This window comes from Chaetura pelagica, unplaced genomic scaffold (genome assembly GCF_000747805.2).
Source record: "Chaetura pelagica isolate M959 unplaced genomic scaffold, ChaPel_1.0 scaffold2, whole genome shotgun sequence".
Taxonomy (NCBI): Eukaryota; Metazoa; Chordata; class Aves; order Apodiformes; family Apodidae; genus Chaetura; species Chaetura pelagica.
Window position 1 is genome coordinate 2,090,032 of NW_009952796.1, and position 16,107 is coordinate 2,106,138.

Sequence of the window (16,107 nt, forward strand, 5' to 3'; positions counted from 1 at the left end):
TGAACAAAGCCATTCAGAAATGTCAGCTGTGTTCCTAACCACTGTAACAAATTGTTGCCTGAACGCTGCACACCTAATGACTTCAAATTAGCTTCACTGCGATATTGCCTGACAGTTCGTTACGACTGTTAGCAACATAGCTGGCGTATCATGACCAATAAATTGGTTTCAGTGTGGGCTGGGAAAGGGACTTCCATCAATTTGATTAAAGAAATTACTGTAGCATTCAAAGCATAAAGACAAACTAGTTTAAGGAGACAGAAATAAGTTAACTGTACCAGAAAAACATTGCTTGTGATACAAAAGCTTGTTTATACACCATTTGTGGCACAGAGAATGACTAAATTTCAACTGTGTCACATTTTAGAGTCTGTAGGTTGTTGTCTCACATGTGAATTAAAATAACTTCCCATAAATATACACATTATTTTACTGTTAGTGTTCTTATTTATCAATGATGACCCCAAAGCACCTACAAGAAGAAATGAGGCCTTGTGCTGGTTAACACAAGGCAAAAAAACCCAGGAAGACTATTTCTTTCCATCTCTTTGTGATTTCTTTTGATATTAGAAATAAAATTAACTGTGACTAACAACTGACTGGATTCTTTATTCTAATTTTAAGGTATCTCAGAGTCACATCTAAAATGAGGATGTCATATTACTTAGACGACTTAAGATGTATCAGTTCTTATGTCAAATGAGGCTCCACTATCAAAATTAGAAAAGTAATGAGCTGATGAAAACACACAAACATGCTCACTCATCTGCTGGACTAGAAAATACTTTAAAAATTAATTTTAAAAAGCTGGTCTTTTTTGTGTGACAGACTGAGAACCCTAGAGACTCCCTGTAAGCTTGTCTGCTAGCCCACAGAGTAAGCACAAATACCTCAGGATTGGGGGAAAAGAAAATACATCCCAAATGTTATCTGAAGAAATCATTAATCTTCTGAGGAACTGCTTCTGATGACCTCTGCTTTTGTTGTTAACAAGGGTGCCAGTCAACCTCTATAACATCACCGTATTCATGCAATGAAGACCACAGTCCATTTCATGCAGACCAAGGAACTACTAAGCCATAGGCAGAGACTTTTTGGTACAGTTCAGTTCGTTCTGTTGAACTGTTGGTACAGTCTAGGTCTCATGCTAGTTCACGTCAATGAAGAGAACAATTCCTCTGCACCATGCCAAAATATAACTGAATTTTTGATCCTCCTGCAGTCAGCATAAGATACTGCTGTCTTTATGGAATAGAGAAACTAGACATTCAACTACTGCTGAATCAGGAGAGTACAGAGGAGAGCACTTAACTACCCTTCATACCAGGCAATTGCTCTGGATCGCAACGCAAGTTTATTTTAATAAGCATGAAAAAAATGCATTCACTGAGCAGCATGTAAGACTTAGTAAACATAGTAACACTGATAGCAACAATAATAGTATTTCCAAGGTAAGATATATTATCATCTATGTCCTATGTGAATAATCTGGATGCTTGAAAAACTTTATGCATTTTAGTGAGAGAATAAATAATATTTTTTACCACAACAGAAAAACCCATGCAATGATTTCTGTATGTCATCTATTTGCAATAAATACTGTACGTACCTGGAATATGCTTAGCCCATCCAATGATCACCACCAGTTCTCTGTCTGCCAGGTCACAAAGAGTGGTAAGCGCTTTAATGTCACTGTCTGGAACAGTGGGGTCGGGCATAGCATAAATCTTCTCTGGTTCTGCCACCAGCAAATGAGAGACAATCTTGTTATCTGTAAAAATGATCCAGAAAAGTATAAGATCACCAGTTGCATCATGCTACTTTTTCAACAGATGGCTCATATTTCAAAGTGCACAAGAATTTGTCTGAAGGTACTGAGCCTAATTAAACCTTACTGTAACTTCAGTGGCATCTACAAGAGGTTACAGAACAAACAAATGTGATCCGTTAACAATGTTTATCAAGCTTGACACATTTATTCTTAAGAAAGAAAATGTAATGGAATGTAGAAATATATTATCACCTGCTAGAATCAGAACACAAGCTTTGTAGAAAAATATTCATGCCTTATAATGTATTTTACACTGTATAAAAAAGAAAATTTTTGCCTTCCTCTAATTACCCACACCTCTAAACCCCACCCACGCCAAGGCAGGTATATATTTTTGAGCAAGTAAATACCACAAGCACTTAGTGCAATTCCACCTTCCATTACTTTGCTTCAGCTGTCGCTGGTTAACTGTTGTAACAGAAATGGTCTCAGGATTTTCTCAACACTCACTCATTCTCCCATACACTTCATGGCATCCTGCTTGTTAAAATGTTAGGAATGTATCTCTACTCCTTGAGGTCTATGCTTTGAGAAAAGCAAGGTGTTGTCATACTTGCTTTTCACTGAAATACATAGATTTAGAATAATGTATAAGATTAGTCTCTAAGTACAAAAATAGACTAGTTATCTCCTCTCACCTCTAGTCAGGAAAAGCTATTGAAATCAGAGAGAATAGTGTAAAACTAGGGAAAGTATCAATAGATGCAAAACCTGGTTTTATGTAAAGAATGATACTTCACTATATTCACGCACTGCTGATTTTTATCTAAATAGCATGTTAATTCATGTGTTTAATATTTACTTTTTCATCCAAATGACATGTGAAATATATTTGGAAAACTCAATTAATTTATAAGGAAAGTTAAAAAAAAAAAAGAGTGGAAGAGCCTGGAAGATTTAGAATTCAGCATTGCTATTCTATATTCTGGAATAAGGATAAACATAAAATAAGCATTATATGCAGGTGGAGGCACAATGGAAATATCTCTATACAGAAGCCTGATTTGTTACTCTGAGAAGTCAGAACTGAAAAATAGGAAAAGGACTAATTAATTAAGCCCTCTAGTACATTACTGTACTTCCCAATATATTTGTTATACCTCTCACGGTATACGTGGTATACACCTTGTGAACTAAAATGCACCACTAGAATTTAAAGCACAAATATTGTCCTTTAGTGAATTTACACTAATCTCTTCCCTTCCTTAGGATAAAGAGACAGGGGGTTTAATATAAATGGGATTCTGCTATGTGAAGGTGTGAAGTATTTTCTAACTGCAGAGAAAGCTGATTAAATAGTATAATTTTCACTTCCCACATTAAAGTCACAGGATGGACCACACACTCCTCCTGTGGGGGAGCTGCAATGAAAGCTGATGGGGAAGTGACTTGCACAGGTGTATCAGACAGGCCCCCTACCAGCCCATGACAGATTTCCATAAAATACTCACTTGATTCAGATTTCTGATAGTTTACTGCTCCTTCGTGACATAGGCTCCTCAATTCTGAACTACTGTCTCTACAATTTTTGCCTTATTCCAAATGTTTGTGTCAGAAGTTGTGATATATATTAGCCCTTCATATAAGTGCAAGTGCCAACTGGAAACCATCTCATCAAGCATGTTTTATTACAGGGGGTAGATCCATTCTTTACATGAGCTACAGGAACCATGCCAACTGAGTAATTCTTGATCTCAATATTCTACTGATAATCAAACTGATTAATGAGGAATTAATTCTATTCTTATTTAAAGATGACAGATGGTAGTTTTAACTTATAGTGGCAAAAAGCCTTTGCATGTATGTTGTTTGTTTTTTTTTTAAACAGTCTTTTCATATCCTGTTTAATTTCACACAGAAAACATGATCTTTTTAAGTGAGACAACATTGCTTCTTCCCAAGTTTCAGTATTAGTCCATGTATTGAAAAGTAGGATAAATAGAGTTTCTTAATATCAAAACACATGTAACTGAGGACTTAAACTTTGTGGGTTTTTAACCAGTGATAAATTAATGTAGAAACAGTCACATCCCCAAGCTCTGCTGTTTGTTTTTTTTTCCTGTAAACACCAGAAATGGCCAAAGAACGTCCTTTCTTTTTTTATTAGGTTCCTCACCAAAGGCTTTTTGGACATTGTTCAGGAATATTGTATATTTTGACTCAGAATTCTCAAAATCTCAAATTCTTTTTAATTTTGCATTTAACAAGATCTACAAGCAGGCCATTATATCCCATGGTGAATGGGAAACGCAAATAAAGTAGAAGGCAGAAGAAGAAGGTGGAGGAAAGATGCTCCAAACACCTGTTCTTTCCATACAGAGGGAAGAACCTAACTGTATTGGAGTGTGGATTAGTATATACCACAGGAATATATTCTGAATATACTCAGAGAGCTCCATCACTCAGGAAACTGAATAGCCATGAGCACTGTTTCTAGGTAAATCTTATTTAATGTTTCCCTAATTACAATCAATAGAACCCAATTTTCATTCCCATGTCTTTTTTATGCACAAACTATCAGTTAGGGTCCAGAAAATCTCCTAGGCTACTTCTACACAAAACCGATTCAACTGTTACAAGTCCTGACATTTATCTGACAGGATCTGAAAATTATGTTTTATAAATGTTGGTTACAAAAATGTTTGTAATTGGACGAGCTAGGGAAAATGAAGGGAGGCACTTAGATAATGAGTAATGATTTATAAGGAGGTTAGTTTATCTCAGACAAATAGAGCTTATAGAAATTGGTGTAGTTACCATCTTAATAATCTTGGGTTTACATGGAAATTCTTGTGTTTCAGTACAACATCGTTAACCCATGTTCCTATATAAGGGCTTGAGGTTTTAGGGTTGGATTTTTTTGCCTGTTTGGGCTTGGTGTTTTTGATATGCTAGGCTTCCAACATTTCTACTCAATGACAATATGAAGTAAATGAAAAACTGACAATCTGTGCACCCAGGAAAACTAAACCTCTAATGAAATTAAGCATTAGAGTTTATTAAATTTTATTGTATTATCAGAAAGTTTTTATTATAATGTGCAAAATCTGCTTAGTGCAGCCCTAGATTGTATTTACAGAACGGTGGGACAGCTTATGAAGGCTGAATAGAAGATGCCAGATTGGACAATTGAAGGAATATAATCAGCATAATGTTTTTTGGAAAGGCAAAAGGAAACTATGCCATATGTTCACTTAAGCCTTAATTTTATGTAAAACTGGCTGTTTTTTCTTTGACACAGCTAAAATGCTGTTTCACTTAGAGCTCAAAGACTGTTTATTTGGTCTCCAGAGCTCCACATGCTCAAATGTATTGTACTGTCCCCTACTGGAGAACACGAAAGAAAACAAAATCCATTTTCCATACAGCCAGGTATTTTCAAGAGCCTAAAATTGACATGTGTGCTGTCAAAAACACAGGGGCAGAAGCAAATGGGAGACAAGGAGGAGTTCGCCCTTCTCATTTTCTGGCTTAGTGCTCTGTTTTAGGAACAAACCAACCTTCGCAGCAGGAGCAACTGCATGTGTGTATTCTTATTTGAACTCAGAAGAGTTTACAACACTTGATGGAGCGTGTATGCCTTTGCAGGGTAATACACTAGCCTCTTGCACTACAGCTATAATGCTATTATATTTACTTCACGGAATTAGTACAGTTGCTGCTTGGGTTTATATAAGCTGCAAAGCAAAACCCCTAACTATTTTTAGTTAATCTCAAAGAGGATGGAACCTGTATTTTAGCAATGCGATGATCAGCTCTCTCTCTCTACTTCAATCTGGTGAAATATAATCAAGGACATTATTAAAACATTACAAAACAAAGCAAAAAAATCCATAAGGGTACTAGAGCCCAAAATACCAATCTATGCTTGTTATTAGTGTGGCATATTGCTGCTTTAATCTAATGCTAGGTAGTGTATTAATCTATAGGTGTGAATTAATGAGGCTCTTAATGTCTTTTCATTGGGAGGTTGAGCAAACTCATTTAGTTAGTGAAAACCACAAAAATCACTTTCTTGTGGAATCTGAAACTAGAAGCTTCAATGAACTAATGATCACAGTATGAATTTTATGTACCACTGAAAATAAAGATAACCTGTAAATGTGAAATTTGCACTGCATAAACCATGCTTTTATACACTTCCACCTGTAAAAATATTCTTTGTTCAACTCCACTTGAGAAAGAGAAGCATATTTAAAGCAAAATACATTAACAGCTAAATGGTGTTTATGGTAATACCTTCTGACCAAACCCTTGCCCCAGTCAGAAGCAGCTTAGCAGACAGGGGTAGGAGCAAATACACCTTGTATTCAAAGAGAGTTGTGTGTATCTGGTGTACTCACATGGCTTTTTTGCTGGCTGAACTAGCTGAGGGTTCAGGTATGGGCTATTCTCTGCATCTATTCTGCGCTTGTACTTCTGGCGACCTCCACGTACTCTGTCTAGGCGGACACCTACATTGGGAAAAACAAGAAAACATGTAATTTAATATATTCTGAGGATGTCTTTCAGGTAACGATCTTCTATCTCCTGCCTTGCAATATTTATTTAAAATGCAATTTTATTTCAAAAGAGTAATTTTAGAAAGCAAGAGAATGCAGTACCACAAGTATTTGAAAGCTGCTTAGATTTTCACACATGCAAGACTAAGTATGCAACATAATTTCCTGTTCATATAAAACCATTTGTTCATTTTTACATACTACCAAAAAATGCTAAAAAGTTTCTATTTGAAAGAGTCTGATCTTAAATTGCCTTTGTCAGAAGCAGAAGTTCAAAGTTGTAATAAACACCATGGATACACAAGGCTAACATTATGAGTAGAGAAGTAAATTAAACCTTTAGAAACAATGGATGCTGTATACAGTTTAGATAGCCGAACGCCATCCTTTTCATTAACATGGATTAACATGGCCAGAGGACACAAAACTATCCTTAGTAAAATAAGAACACATATGTGGCTTAAAGACCTGAAAGGGTTCATGAGGATTTGAAAGAAATTCATTAATGATGACTTAATATTTGTGTTTTACCTCCAAATTGTTAATTGCTTCAGTAAAACATTCTGCAACCTGCTTTATATAGATCTATAGCAGTTTACCTTCCTGAAACAAGCTATAGCTGCTCTCATAGACAAAACCAAAAAAGGAAGAAGGAGGTGCAGGAGAGAAAGATAGTAGTTACTATAAAACAATGAAGAATCTTTGTTTCCTTCGGAGTTACCAACACAGTTTTCAGAGAACCAAGATGAATGACAGCATAACCAGGTAGAAATATAACACTGAAGTTTAAAAACGCAGCACATGTGCAGGGCTACAGGACGAGTAATACCAAGTACAGAATTTGTCCCTGATGACAAAGATTTAACTAGATAAGAATGCAAGGACACATTACATATCAATGATCCCTGTGAGTGAGGTAATAAAGTCCAGCTCACTTCCTCACTTTTCACTGTCTCTTTTAAGCTCTCCTCCCTCTTATCTTTTCTATTGCCATAATTGTGCCCTGCTCTACCACTTCCCCTCTCCCTGTTCTCTTCTCTTGAAGGAAATACCTCCAAACCTCGATTCTGGACTGCAGAGACGCCATCAACAATTAAGTTAACACTTGAGGTGCGCAGCAAGAAGAATTCAGCACAGAGTTTACGTGCTGCCCATGAACCTGCACTGGTAACATAGCCAAGTTACCAGGAAACATCTGCCAGTCCTCTTTCATCCTCAATCACCGAAGAGGATTGACTGTATTTTGATGAAGAAGAGCCATTTTGCCAAATACCGGAAATTCAAAGCTAAGTCTTGTTGGTTTGTTTTTGTTTCTTCTTCTATTTCCTGACTTTTTTTTTTCCCTATCTTCTACTCTCTAAGCAGGCATGAGATTAAGACACCAGAACACTCACTCACTAGCTGAACCAAGGAAAATGGCAGTTTACAGACCCAAGTCTGTACTCCTCTACTGGCAGGGAAGGCTTTGTGTGTATGGGTTTCTTACTCACTCAGATGGACTGTTGGTATTTACAAAGGTTAACAACACAGGAGATAATTGGCTTAAGAACAAAACTGATGTCTGTATCTATAATGCAGTGAGTTGTATACGACACTGCTGAATAGTTTTCACTCACTGGGAAAGTGGGTAGGGTCATCTGTATTTAATAGTGAAATTTTATTTTGTTTACTGCAGAAGGCTGTGTATTTCTCTCCCTTGAACTCAAAAAGTACATTTACCACTGTAAGTTAGCAATTATATTTTTATAAATCACATAAGTAACAAAACCAATCAACTATATCCCCAACCAGGTTAGTGTATATTTATGAATGAAATCTTATATATGTTATGTACCTATTTCACTACTAAACTTGTGACCTATTTTGTGTCTCAGCTGTCTTATAATAAAATTCTTAGTGATTCAATCATCAAAGCATGGTTATTTTTGTTTGCTTTTATAACTATACTTAGAAAAGCATGAACAACAACAACACTTTAAAAAGCTTTTAGGTAACTCAGTATTCTCCACCCCTGAACTGGGAGTTTGAACTACACCTGAAGTAAATGACATCCAGGACAACACACTGCCAAAAAACCAAATAAATAAATAAAAATAGCAAGAGATCAAGATTTGATAGCCAAATATTCAGAAATAGGCAGAGGATTAGAAAAAGCCGAATGTGATATTGGTGGAATCTTGAAAAAGACTGTCCAGCATTTGAAGAAAAAAAGATAGAAAATTATTTCTGCATAATTCAGATGTCATCCTTCTTTCTGCCTGGGAGCAGATTTCATAGTGATAAAAGATGGAGAGTATCAGACAGCAGTATGTTTAATCAAAAAGTAATGGAATTGAAGCTTAAATTAAAATAATATCAATCTACTAAGATGAACAACTTTTTTATGTCCTTGGCATTTGCCAAGATACACACTGAAGCCATTCACATAGCCAGTGGAAGTGAATGTAACAATAGCAAAATTATACACAGATCCATGTACTCACCTATTATATGTAGCTATAAATATAGCTACTTTTCTTTTTTTTTTAATATATATGATTCTAAATAACTGGCGAGTAACAGAATTACACGTTTTTAAAATACCTACACCTATAATATAACTAATTCCAATTAAAATGTGAAAACATTTTTTGTAACATATACCAAGAGAATGTAAATTAAAGCTTTATAATCCTTTCATTAAAACTGATATGAAGCTTACCATCATTTTGGCTCCTAAACTTTCCTTGCTCCTAGTTTCATTATAAAGTAGCTATTTTAGAATAAATTTCTGATAATATCCCACACCATATGTGGTATTTTAATTCTCAAAAGCCTTTATAGAAGTAAATATAAGACATCACTTGAGAGAGTATACCCATCTAATATTCCATAAAAACTTGGGAGTTTGGGATGCAGTAAACTGAAATTCTTAAGTTCCTACGTATATGCATGCCTTCTTCCTTGTAACTCCCATAGCTTGTATGAGAGAATTCATCACATAAAGACACTTTTATCTGCTCTCAAGACAGCTACATGTCTTTTTTTTGTTAGAAAAACGAAGGGAAGAAAAACAATTTTGTCCACAAAGATCTTCATTTGGGGCAGGAGGGGTATAACATTTTGATCACAGATATTATTGCTATAATTCAGCACATACTCTGTACTCAGATTTCAAAGAGTCTATTGTGGCATCTAGCTACAGCACAGAGAGAAGTCAAGTAGACCTCTGCCTTAAGTCTGCTGTGCACGTGGCTTGCCTGAGTCTTCAGCAACTCTGTTTACTCACCCTTATCAGTTCTCAACCATAAAGTCAATAGAAAGATATTCATCCCACATATATAAACTCATGGCACATCTCTGAATTAATTGCCCTGTATCACAGGTTTTTTTAGGGTCAAAACATCCATTAATGGTCACTGAATAAAGCTCCACTGAAGACAAGCAAGCTTAATTCTCCACATCTCCCAATGCTGAGTTTCATTTAAAAATTCTTCAGCATAAAAACAAAACCAAACCAAAGTCCACATGAGAAAAACAGGGATGATGACAGGGTGTCTTATTTGGTACAGATAGAAAGAACACACCTGCTACCAGTTACGATACAACTTCAACAGGCACTTGCAACACATTCACTTTACATTTTAGGTCAAGTACAACTCAGGAGCACAGCTGTTCAGGCATGATGGGTAGTCACACATTTTAACTTAGTTTACAAAGCTCAGAAGATAAGGTTGAGACTAGAACTGCAATATATGAAGAGATGGAAATTATGTAAAGCAATGCAATCGCTACTTTTTTAAAAGAAGGGAATTACACACAGTAATCCAACATAAGAATTTCTCCAGCTGGACTTAAGCAGGGAAAAAAAAAAAAGTCCTCATAGTTTCTACACAAGCTTCTACAAAAACGTTTCACCTCCTGGTTCCTCATGCAATCTTTCCATGACTTTCTATCAATTCTTACCAACACACAACATAATGTTACTGGACACTTAGTCTAAAGAGAAAGTGTCCACACAGTCTTGCACAGAAATAACTGAAGACTAGAGCTGATGTACACCATGAGCTACCCACCAGATGCTTCAATTTAAACAAAGTTAACATGGGCAAACCTGAGTTTTTAATTTTTTTTAATCCCTTGTGTGGGAGAGGTACCCACTGTGACTGGTGCTATATATTGTAAGAATTGCCCCTATCCCTGTATGTAATTATTTTTGCAATTTGGCTCCTTAGTATGATAATAATATTTAATAGTGCCATCTATTTTTCTATCCAGATCCAAACAATATCCAAAGTATACTATTTACTTCTTTATAATCAACCTGTCTTCCTATTTATCATCCCCCCCCACTCTTACTTCAGCTACTGGTCTCTTGTGTTTATTTGTCCTCTTGTCTCACAAACATTCTTGTCCTTTCCATGGAGTTCCATATCCACAGGAAATCCTCAAGCTAACTTGTAAGGCATTAGTCCAAGTCTTCAATTCCAGGACTGCCTGTAAGAAATTGTCTACTACCTATAATAGAGGATAGCTTTTTATTTTGATTAAAAATATATCTAATTAACTTAAATATTAACTAATATCTGAATAAAACAAAACTCCCTCCCTTTCTTCCAGCAAAGAACAGATTTGAGATCAGAACGAAACTCATAATTTGTACTTCCTATGGAAATTACAAAATATGCTTTCTGTCCCCTCTATATGAGAGATCTATGGCAAGCAGACATATTCTACACCATCCCCATTCTGGCAAGCCCTAACACAGCATTCTATATATATTAAATACATTTATATCTATTTTTTTTATATATGTAACTGGGTAATGATCCTTTTTCTACAGATGCCTGTAAGATTCCCAGCATTGTCTTAAATTTTGCAGTCAGACCAGTAAGAATGGATACCCACACAACTGCATCGTACCAAGCTTTAGAGGAACATCAGCAACAGAGGCAAAAAAAGCTCAAGATTAGCAACAAAACTGGAAAGAGCAAAAGGAATTTTAATGGCAGGTTCTGATGCGGTTCTTTTTTGGGACAAAAAACTCCTGGGTAAGCTTGGGTGAATATTATAAACTCTGGGTTTTGCATTTAGGCACATGTAATGGGAAAACTAGTTGATTTTTCAACCATGAACACAGACGGAATGTATTTTAGAGATAAGAATGCATGGTCATCTCATAACTCTTCAGACAATTCAGTAATGTCTATAGTTTAGAAACTTGTGAGGCCAATGCATTTATCCTACAGGCTGAAAGATTTGTAGTGGAAAAAATAATTCCAATTTAAACCAAAAAAAGTGCTCTCTCAATATAGTAGAAACAAGCAGGAAGAGAAAGAAGAGGAGCTACCTTTTCTTCTGGATCTGCATATTTGTTTTATATGCTGAATTGTAAGGATGCCAGAGAGCTTCTGAAATCACATGACAAAGCATGTGGATAATACTGTGTGCAGGTAAAAATTCAGCTGGAGATGTAAAATTGTGTCCATTAGGCAGGTAGTATTTTGAAAACAGAGTCCTAAGTCATATAAGAATGTAAAAGCTATGACTCACATTAAAATGTGTGATTGCAGCCCAGAAAGCCAACTGTATCGTGGACTTCAACAAAAGAAGTGTCACCAGAGGGTCAAAGGGAGCTGATTCTTTCTCTCTGCTCTGCTCCTGTGAGTTGGAGTACTGCATCAAGCTCTGGAGCCCACAACATCAAAAGGACGTGGAGATGCTGGACTGAGTCCAGAGGACAGCTATGAAGATGATGAGGGGGCTGGAGCACCTCTCCTATGAGGATAGGCTGAGAGAGCTGGGGTTGTTCAGCCTGGGGAAGAGAAGGCTCCAGGGAGACTGGCCCCTTCCAGTACCTGAATGGGGCCTAGAGGAAACTTGGGGAGGGGCTTTTTACAAGGGGTTTTAGTGAAAGGATGAGGAGCAATGGCTTTACACTGGAGGATGGAAGATTTAGGTTAGATATTAGGAAGAAATTCTTCACTATGAGGGTGGTGAGAACTGGAAACTGTGGATGCCCCATCCCTGGAGGTGTGCAAGACCAGGTTGTACGGAGCTCTCAGCAACCTGATCTAGTGGGAGGTGTTCCTGCCAATGCAGGGGGGTAGGAACCAGATGATCTTTAAGGACCCTTCAAACACAAGCTATTCTGACTCTATGACCTACAGCTGAATTAACAATTAGCAGGGGAAGGCTTTAGTGTTTTGTCTTCTGATAGCTATCTGCACTATTAAATAAACTATTTAGTGTAGCATAGTCCTACTTTATATTCAATCAGTACCAAAAATGTATTTGTTAATGTAGGGTAAAATTGGCTGTCCTTAAGAGGTGCCTATAAAGTGATTCAATTCATGCACTGAAAAAACAAAACAGTGTTTATTACTTTAATATCCAATTTGCTCTATGACTACAAATACGTTGCTTAATTTATCTGTTCCTTTGACAAAAATTTACAACTAACAGTTTACTGTTAAAATAAAAGGACTATTGGGCCAATTAAAACATACAGCCAAGTTTTCCAGGTTGAAAAATGAAAAGAGAAAAATACTTCTTTTGTAAAACAAGTGCTTCAAACCAACGTTTCATTTCAGATTTTTCTCATGTTTAGTAACTGAAAGTGTTTCTGGGCAATCAAATGTAAGCAGTATTTTAGAAAATCTTTTTTTTTCTTTTTTCCTGGAAGGAGGAAATGAGAAGGTAGCATTTCAGCAAAGGAACTGAAAGAAAATTTCTCTTCGGTTCAAGCCCAGAGGTGGGTTTTTCCAGTTTGACAAAAGAACTGATAAATGTGTTACTTACACAGCTCAGTACTCAGTGTCTCTTGAAAGGAACACTTACTGTGCATGAGCAAATCATTTACATGCTGAATCTTTGTACACTGTCATCTATGCATTAAAACATAAAAGAACATGCATAAAATCTATTTAGTTTTCCCATGCAAATGAGATTTTGTATAAATAAATTCTACTATTTCTTAGCAAAGTGATTTCCATTGAAGAATGGTCCATAAACAAAGATGTTCACACAAAGAAAATGTGGCATAAAATGTTTAAGTGTACTACTGTTGCTTTACATTTTTAATGGTTCCATATGAAGCTAAGTATTCTAATCTGTGACACTCACAAATACAAATTAGGTCACACGCAACAGGTGACAAGTTTTAATTGAATGTCTTCTGTCTGCAATTCTGACAAAAGGTGAATGGAAATAAATGAGTCTGGCAAGACAGCCCTGAGCCTTACAATACCCAATATCTCATTATTTTTAAACAGCTATCTATAAACTGATGCTGACAAGCCTTGAACCTTTTATTTCTGTTCAAGAAGAGGTGAATGTGCAGAAAGACGAAAAAAAAAAAGAAGAAAAAAAAAAGGAAAAACAGGACAGCTACTCTCTGGCATTAAACATGCAAGACCCATGTTTAGCTTTCAAATATTACAACAGAATACCTTTTATACTTCACACAAGAACCTATGAAAATAGCCTGTTTCTTTTCCCGAAGAGATACACTCTATGCACTCATTTCCTAGTGCTTAAATTTGATCTTTTTGGAGTGTTATACTAGTAGAACTTTATGAGAATTATGCTAGACTCACCCTGACTTTAATGAGACTGAAATTAGGCCACTAAATGCAGGCTAAAAAACTTCCATTATTTTTCCTTTACTTTTCTAATATGAGTAAGAGCAGCAAAATCTGCATATTACTAAACTGTGATGGAAAAGCAATGCAGAACTGAGACTGTGAATATGTAAACTCCTGATGTTTCTGAAATAAAATAGTTATCATCACGTAATTGTGAAACAGTTACTATACTTCTCTCCACATCACACTGACTACTAATACACTAATAACTAGGAAGCAGTGTAAAATACAGCAAAAGCTGTTATGAATAACACAGAAAATACCATTGCTAATTGCACCATTAAATTTCATGTCAATGTGTTCATATATTATGACTATACTATATAATAATATATGCCTGATTTTTTAATTATGCATGATGACGTTCTGGGAAAAAGTTATAAGAATAAATAAAGTCAATCTATCACTAAAAAACAGTTCTTACCTTAATTTAGCTAAACATAGTTACACAAGATGTTATCTTGTTTCAGAGTTCAAATTACATCCAATTTAATGAAGTGGAGCTTGCTGGGCTGTGAAGTCATTACTGCATCAATAGACTTGTAACCATTACTTTGAGGTGACAAGTGCAGACTGGGAAAGTCAGCTTGGCTGATGACCCAAGGAGAGGGCATGGAACACCAGGAGACAAAAAAGTCAAAAAGTAAGTTTGAGCAAGGCCATACCAATGCTGGAGGGTAAAAGTAGCCCTTGACTCTAGATCACTACACCAAAGCTTATCTTTTGAACTTAATAGTTCAAAAGCTGTGCTAGTGACACCTCTTAATAGAAAAGAAGTCCTAACTGAAGTTCTGGACCATTTGATGGTGACTCTCAAGAGAGAAGGGAAGATCAAAATCAAATGCATTATAATAATTGGACTGTGAAGCACTAGTAGTATGAATTAAGATCTCAATACCCTCTTCAGATACAATAATGTGCAGTTTCACATTATCTCAGTTAAGTAACTTGGATGATGCAGGATTCTGAAATTAATTTGAGATTGAGAAGTCATGGGAAAGTTCTTAACAGTGTGAGTTGAAACAGTTACACAAATCACATTGGTTCTACTGGGACTAGAAATACCTTGCTTAGAATTAGGATTTCTATCTAGAGGAAGTGATTTCATTTTGCTGGGAGAGAACCAGAGAAAACAAGAGGATTGCTCTCATGATACCAGAGCTTTAAAAGACATACAATTCATTGAAATATTAAAATTTCTTTATCCTAAAAAACATATTTCCTAAGTTTGTGGGTTTGTGTGTTGGCTTTTTTTCCTTTTCTGTTTCATTATCCTCTTTTTAGTATTTTTCTTTTGGGATAAAATCTTTCTCATCTTCCTCAAGGAAAAGCCAGTCTGTGCTGAATGGTACATGAATAAGACAAGCAAAACTCAGTTTCCAAACTGCAAAGTAAAAGAGACTTACCTTTTCAGTTAAGGTGGCTTCATATTGCCACTTGAGTCCAAATCGTCCTTAGTGCAAAAATATGTGTTCTCACAGAATTTTAGACTTCTCCAAGGCTATTCATGGAAACGCCTTTCTGACATCGTCTTTTCTCATAAAACACCCATAACAATGCTACCTCTGCAATCTTTCTCATATTTATGTATTGAGTAACTATGAACTACACTTTTGTTCTTTGAAGATAATGACTTGCAGAACCTTTTCACACTTAACCCTTCAAGCTTCCTCAAAAGGTATGGCAGAATTCTGAACTTATTCCCTCTTTCTTGTGCATGCTATGACACCGCTAAATAAAGACCAGGTGCCACAAATGGGAAAACAACTCAAGAGGCTTAATGCCATGTCTCAGCCTCTAGTTAGGGCTAACACATTTTTAGGAGCATTGTATTTTATAATGATTCATAGACTAATTATACTTTATCAATTTTACCTATACAGAAGACTGTATTGGAAACCAGAATATCTAAAGTAATTTAATGAGTGCATGACAGCCTTATGCTAAAAAAAAAAAAAAGGGGGGTAGGGAGTGTGTTACTTTTAAACCTAAGCATCAACTTTGTATGAAAATGTGGGCTTGGAAAATATGATATATTTTTACATTTTGGGTTTACTTTTGCAGCCAAGTCATGAGCAATTTGTCTTTTGTATTGTTACTTTGCTTACTAATTTCTTTCAGGATTCGAGAGAAGTTACAGAACAGGGTT

General features: G+C 35.9%; 1 protein-coding gene across 4 annotated transcripts in view; it reads right to left on the reverse strand.

The window, feature by feature from the left end:
- The window catches only part of ESRRG (estrogen-related receptor gamma), a 126,328-nt gene that overhangs the window by 45,020 nt on the left and 65,201 nt on the right, over window positions 1-16,107 (reverse strand). For 2 of the 4 annotated variants that reach the window (XM_009994741.1, XM_009994740.1), the window contains 2 exons: window positions 6,175-6,285; window positions 1,610-1,771 (listed from right to left, as the gene is read on the reverse strand). In XM_009994741.1, coding sequence (XP_009993043.1) covers window positions 1,610-1,771; window positions 6,175-6,285 — 273 coding nt within the window. Of the gene's footprint in view, window positions 1-1,609; window positions 1,795-5,271; window positions 5,287-6,174; window positions 6,286-16,107 lie in introns of all 4 variants that reach the window. The other 2 variants (XM_009994739.1, XM_009994738.1) reach the window with 2 other exon arrangements.